We start from the raw sequence: 7,500 nt of genomic DNA on the forward strand, positions 1-7,500 counted from the left end.
ATGTTAAAAAACTTAGAAATGTGTCAACTGCACAAATGTCATATATTAGCTCATGGTGAGAGAGTGTCACAGTGATTCTACCATATTTTTTTCAGTAACAATAAACAGAGCTGTTTGCTTTGAAAGGTCTATTGCAAACCAAAGCAAATCGATGCAGTATACTGCTCATATGTACAGTATGTTTATACATGTTAAATTGTGAAATTGTCCCTCGATTCATATAATTTTACATTTTGCATGATCAGGCCTCAGATGAGTAACGGGCCTGCACAATTACTAATCACATGGATGCTTCCTTAAGTTTCTTTGTGCCTGCCTTATGCTTACATTTTTTGTTTTGTTACTTTTAAAGAAGATTTCTGGTACAGACCTATAACAGCCAATGCGTGACCTGTTGCAAAATAATGGAAAATCTCCACTTCGACTCAGAGGAGGACACACTCGACTGAGCTCACACAGGAAGCATGAAGCCACAGCTCAACCCAAATTGCCAAACAGCCCTCCAGATGCTAAGCACAACAATGAGCACACTACGCTTGTCAGAATCACAGTCTGACAAAAGGGACAAACCCGCTGCATCAGGCCAGTATAAACTAGCGCTGAGGCCACTTCTGTGTTCCAATTTACATACTGTACTTACAGTACATAATATAAGTGCACAAGTGCATTGGCTTCTGCATTCATATAAGGTATTGTAAGTGCATTAGTGTGCAAATTGGAACACAGTGTATGTCTTTTCAGAGAAAGAGTCCCTTTGCATAATGTAGTTTAAAGCAGATGCTTTACTGGTCCAAACAGACTTTTTGAAGTGCAAAGCAACCTGGTTAAGCATGCCCACTAATGAATTTAAGTCACTGGTGGGCCACAGAAAAGATTGCCTACATCACTTTGCATGCAGGACAGCTATTGTACTGTTATCTTCATTGATTTCAGATCTTTGATCTTACATGCTTCAGATCTGATTTCAGATCTTTGATCTTACAGGCAGGTACCTTGGAAATCCAGTGTTCTCGCGAGAGCACAATGGAATTGTCTCTGCGAGACACTCTGGCAAAGAGCAATGATGCACGTTACTTTTACCCCAACATTCCGGGGAACCAGCTAAACTGATGAAGACAGCGCTGCAACGTTGGAGGACAGTACACATTGGTCCTAGTGTTATCCGATTGCGTCGAAGTCCGAAATAATTCAGAGTAAACATGGTCTAGTGTTATCCAATTGCTTGCAGTGAGATTTTTAAATGCATGTTTATTGCCGCCCCTCGAGTTGGGCCATTATATTGTTCTTTGCCAGACCCTTAATCTTTCTAGATTATCAGGGTCTGGATTTTCCAGGCTAACAGGCAGGGGCGTAGCACAAGATCCTGAGCCCCTGCATAGGCAGTCCTGATGGGCCCCCATGTTCCTCAGCCCAGGTAAAATAAAATATATTCCAGACTTTTCAAGTGCCCCCTCTCTTCTTGGGCCCCTATAATCAGTAGTGGTTTTACCCCCAGTCCGACACCCCTGCTTACAGGCATGGAATAACAATATTCTGACACAAACCATTACAGTTTTTTACAATTGTTTACACACGTTTTCAAAACTCTGTGTCTATTTTTCAAAACTACACACACAAAACCCACAACTGCTCACACAAAAAGCAAAATGCCCCAAATCTCCAGCAAAATGACACACAACATTCAAAATGTCAAAAACACATGTTTAAAGCAAACATTCGCCTCACATTACAAACACTTTTGTCATAATATGACATTTTGGATACATCATGTACACACTGTTGCTCAAAACCTAAAGCTCTTCTGTCTTAGGCTTTCTATATGTATTTCCATACAAGAGTGAAAGTTACGGTATCAACAAAGAGAAGTTGAAATACACAGTAAAAATGCAAGCAATATTGAAACCAAAAATAGTGATTTTTCCCAAATTATTTGGTAACACTTTATTTTAATGTGTCGCTGTTACAGTGTACTTACCTAATTAGGTACAGTGGTACAACCTGTGTAACAACATGTACTATCAGGTACTATCATTGTACTTGCATTATGTATTTGTGGGTACCTACATATAGTTGTTACATTGTAATACTGAGTGCTTTTACAAAACTTTGCCAATTTGCCTAAATTTTCATCAGAGGCAAAGAGCTGACCTGAGACCTGCTGGATGGGGTAAATCGGGTCATGATAGATTTGATATACAAAGCATGCTTAGCTCCAGTCAAGGCCTCATTGTCTTCAGTGTACATGTAACAGCTGTGCTGCTACAACCTTGTTACTCTTTGATATAGTGGAATAAACTGGAACAGGTCTTGTCTTGGAACATGTCTACTAATTCACATGTACTGTGTGGTGTAACAGCAGACACGTTTCAACACATCAATTACAGGATGCATAACATCATTGACAGGATGTATATCTGTAGATGTAAGTACTTAACTGGTACACTTTATTTTAATGGGTTTATTCCACTGTATCAAAAGAGTAATAAATGTGTACCAACACAGTTGATACATGTAATACAGTATGTAGGGTAATGGCAGACATGTTCCAAGACACCAATGACACAACATACATGTATATGTAATTGTAAGTACTTAACTGGTACATTTCATTTTAATGGGTTTATGCCACTGTATCAAAGAGCAATAAGTGTGTACCAACACAGTTGATATATGTACTATGTAGCGAATTAGTAGACCTGTTCCAAGACATCGAAGACATAACATACCTGTCATATGTACATGTAAGTAATTAACTGGTACACTTAATAGGTTTATTCCACTGTATCAAAGAGTAACAAGGTTGTAGCAGCACAGCTGTTACATGTACACTGAAGACAATGAGGCCTTGACGAGCTAAGAATGCTTTGTATATCAAATCTATCATGACCAGATTTACCCCATCCAGCAGGTCTCAGGTCAGCTCTTTGCCTCTGATGAAAATTTAGGCAAATTGGCAAAGTTTTGTAAAAGCACTCAGTATTACAATGTAACAACTATATGTAGGTACCCACAAATACATAATGCAAGTACAATGATAGTACCTGATAGTACATGTTGTTACACAGGTTGTACCACTGTACCTAATTAGGTAAGTACACTGTAACAGCGACACATTAAAATAAAGTGTTACCTAATTTGCTCTTGTGAATACAGTATTTTAAGAATACAGTGACCACCAGATGTACATGGAGTTTTGAAAACACTGATTTATTTTTTTTCTAAAGACAAGTGTGTGTGGGGGGAGGTCGTGTACAGTATGTATTCATAGGCCTATAGACCCTTTCAACTGCAGAAACAAACAATTCTACAGTAAGCGTTCCTAAGGCATTTCTGGAGGCACAGAAAAATGTATTGAGCTAATGGTACTGTAACATGGGGACAAACAAAAATAGAGTAAAAAGACAAATTTTACATAAAGTCAACTTTTTGTAGAACATTACTGTAAGCTAAAGTCCGATTACTGTAATTTTCAAAGTATCTGCATTGGTTCTGAATATTTCAACCGGAAATCCTCTAGGAGCAGACTGAAAGGGTCTGTACCAATATAGAGAGTATATCTATTCATAGACCTATACTAAGGCAATGATTGGATGGTGTTCAGTAAAGTAAAGAGTGTTTGCACATGTGAAGAGAGAGAGTGAAGCACTGGTGATTTAGTGTGGCATTTTGATGGGTTGTGTTTGAAGAACGAAATCAAGTTACTTCCTGTTAGATTGTTGTGTGTTAGGTAGAAAATTGTGTGTGGTGTTTTGCAAAATGTGTTTTAGTCAATTGAAAACTGAGTCAAACACTGAGAATTAGTGTATGGTTTTTACATTACATTACATTACATTACATTACATTTGGCTGACGCTTTTTTAACCAAAGCGACTAACATGGTAAACAGTAAGTTTTAGAACAATTCTCACAATTTTAGGACAGTTTAAAAAAACATTAGAGTACAGTAAGAATAAGTGTGTTACTTGTCAGTTTAAAACGGCTGGTGAGTGCTAGGATCAGTAAGACTTGTTGTAAGTGTTGCTATGAGAGTAGATGTTCTCTAAAAAGCTGGGTCTTCAGGAGTTTTTGGAAAGTGGAGAAGGATGTCCCTGCCCTTGTAGGAACTGGCAGTGTGTTCCACCAACGAGGAACAACAGATGAGAAAAGTTTGATTGGCTTGAGCGTACCGGGTGGTAGAGCTAGACGCCGCTCGGCAGAGGAGCCGCAGCGGTCTGGAGGTAGTGTAAGTCTGTATGAGGGCATTCAAGTAGGTGGGAGCAGAACCGAGACTACTTTGTAGGCAAGCGCTAGAGACTTGAATTTGATGCGGGCCGCCATAGGTAGCCAGTGTAGCTGGATGAGCAGCGGGTAACATGTGCCCTTTTGGGTTGGTTGTAGACCAGGCGGCTGGCGCGTTCTGGATCATCTGAAGTGGTTTCACTGGGCGCAGGCTGGGAGACCTGTCAGGAGGGCATTGCAGTAGTCGAGTCGTGAGATGACTATTGCCTGAACCAGAAGTTGGGTAGCATCTTGAGTCAAGCACGCCCTGATTTTCCATTATGTTGTAGAGTGCGAAACGGCATGACCGGGCGACTGAGGCAACATGATCTGAGAAGTTTAGTTGGATGTTTTGCAGATTTGGTGTCGGGTTATGATGTTTGGAGGACATGTTGTGAAAATTGTGTGACAAGCAAAGATTTAGTGTGTAAGCAGTTGAAAAAAACTGTAACCTGACTTCAGCTTGCCATGCACTAGCATAGGTAGCCTAATTACAGTTTTTCTCGATCGTTTTGATACCTGTGTCAACTCTGACATCACATTCTCAAAACAGTTAACACCCGTGTCTGAACAAAAGCACTCTGGACAAAATGACACATTTTGCTTGCAAAAGGCTGTTACTCTCTCAAAACACTTAAAACATGCAGCAAAACCAATCTTGCCTTCAAACACTACAACTTGTTGCCAATTCAAAAACACTCTTTAATCAATCATTACACACTGGACAACAAAATGCAAAATCTAGTTCTCAAAATGAGCATTTTTGCTATGTCTGTTCTTTCTCATTTTTCTGGTATCAGAAAAAAACTGTGAAAAGACTAAATGTGCTGAATAATAAAATAATTTATTCATTCCTCCCAAGATGTAACTGTCATTGTAAGACATACAGCAAACACCTAGTAAGATACTGTAAATTTCATTGAACTACAACTTCCATCGAAATAGACTTACAGTAAACACCTTTTGTACTGTTTTCTCCACCAAATAGGCAATACAGTACTTTGTCTAAATGTGCATTAGATCCATACTTGCAAATAGCAACACAGAACAGACATCTTTTATGTATAATGAATGATTGCTGATTGAAGAATTGTGCAAAGGAGTTTCACACAGGTGTATCAGAGATTCAGACTTATGCAAGGAATCTATACCACCTGTGAAAAGTTTAGCATGGTGAAACCAATAGAGTTTGGGGCTTTTGAATGACACCTGTGTTAACTGTTTTGCAAAAGGGTGTGAGAAATGTGTGAACCCAATGAAAATGTGTGAACACATTCGCAAGAGATTACTTCTGCTGTGCAAAGAAAGTAGTCATGAAGACCAAGTGGGTTCCAGTTTACTTAAGCAGGTAAAAGCAATCGAGAAAAACTGTAAACGAATAGTACGGCGGAAAGATACACATTACTGATCCACTGAATTCAGTGGTGATCAGTCAGAGAATGTAGGCCTCTTTCAAAGCCTATGTCTAAAATGTTCAACTGTTTCACATTGCACTATACAGTACATCTCTATGACTGCTGGGTCAAAAAACCACAGAGATACCAAGCTGCATTGTTGACTGAAGAAACTGCATCGCATAGATTTCCACATGTTATCTGATGTTCATTAAATTGAGTATCAGAGAGCTCTTTTTGGTCACACTGATAACACTGGGCAAGGACATCAAAAGAAGACCAGCATATATGAGCAGTGGAACAATTTGTGACCCAGTGTTCCACTGTTCAAAGATGGATTTGTGCGGTAATGCTAAAGTTGTTTAGCTATATCGGCATCAGATCTGCCCGAAACACATTCCTACAAAGAAATCAAACTTTTTAGAAGCAATCTTAGTCATGAGTAGTCAGTTTGTGAGCTTGCAAGAAGCCAAACTAAGATACACACTACACAAGACACACACAATTTAGAAAACAAAAAAAATCAGACAGCATCGTTAGCGACGAGTGTGGTGTCGGCATAGACATACCTGCCACCCGTTAAGGCAGGGCTGGCACAGCAAGTGGCCACAGGGTTGAATGCGTGTGTCTTTGTCCCTCTCCGCGCAGATCTTACACAGCTGGAAAGTGCTGCCGATCTCACAGTAGAGCTCATACTGCTCCTGCAAGGGTGGCAGGAGAGAAGGAATTTACTGTATGTAGAACACACATATTGGACACACACTTTGAATTGGATGTATACATAAGGAAGTTTTTTTTTTACAACTGTTTACAAACATTTTCAAAACTCTGTGGCTATTTTTCAAAACTCTACACATAAAACCCACAATTGCTCACACAAAATGCAAAATGCCTCAAATCTCCAGCAAAATGACACAGCATTCAAAATGTAATAAACACATCTCTAATGTAAACATTCACCTCACATTATAAATATTTTTGTCATAATATGACATTTTGGATCCATCATGTACACACTGTTGCTCAAAACCTAAAGCTCTTTTGTCATGGGCTTCTATGTATATTTCCATACACGAATTAAAGTAATGTGTGATGTTTTAAATGTGTTTTAGGAAATTGAAACCAGAGTCAAACACTGAGAATTAGTGTATTTTGCAGATTTGGTGTGGTTATGGTGTTTGAAAAACTGTAAAATATCTATCATTTTCTTTAATAAATACCTACATAAACTATTCATGCACTGTAGTGTTAGCCTGCTTTGGACTCTTATTGACCTCAAAAGGGATAATAAGGTGCAGACCACAATTTGCATGCAGTATGCTGTTGTAAAATTTAGCCAATTGCCCCGGATTGTCTAGTTTTCAGTATGTGTGTTCAAACCCTCCAGTGTTTGTTGACAACCCTGGTGCAGGGAATTGGGAAACAAATATAGTGGCTTGACCAAGAAATATACATCTCCAGCCAAAAACAGGACCGTGGAAGAGAGATTGTTGAACACAAATATCCACAACCTTTCACCATCATTACTAGTTACATTCAAATGTCGTATCTGAAGCAGATTTCCAAGAGCTGTCTTTCTTCTAAAGTAGCTGCACCAGGCGCAAGGCGTCTCAGTGAACTAAATATAGTCACAGTACGCAGTATGAGAGGTGCCTGTGTGGGTGGCAAGTGTGATAGCCTCTGATCTAGAAAGCTCCAGACTAGTACCTCTGTGACTTTGACTTTTCCCCCTCTGTGCAGGTTCACACAGCGCCGAAAGGTCAGGGTTCACATCACGCCCATCAGGATACAGGTAGCTGCACTCAAAGAATGCATAGGGGTTAGGCCAAAACAGTCCCACACTGGGTAG

The 7,500-nt window shown here is 39.5% G+C and overlaps 1 protein-coding gene across 1 annotated transcript in view; it reads right to left on the reverse strand.

Annotated features, from left to right (window-relative positions):
- cblc (Cbl proto-oncogene C, E3 ubiquitin protein ligase) overlaps positions 1 to 7,500 on the reverse strand; it is a 25,014-nt gene that overhangs the window by 5,362 nt on the left and 12,152 nt on the right. The window contains 3 exon segments of the mRNA XM_048262084.1: positions 6,221 to 6,352; positions 7,359 to 7,379; positions 7,381 to 7,447. Coding sequence (XP_048118041.1) covers positions 6,221 to 6,352; positions 7,359 to 7,379; positions 7,381 to 7,447 — 220 coding nt within the window.

Source organism: Alosa alosa, chromosome 13, assembly GCF_017589495.1.
Source record: "Alosa alosa isolate M-15738 ecotype Scorff River chromosome 13, AALO_Geno_1.1, whole genome shotgun sequence".
NCBI classification, from domain to species: domain Eukaryota; kingdom Metazoa; phylum Chordata; class Actinopteri; order Clupeiformes; family Clupeidae; genus Alosa; species Alosa alosa.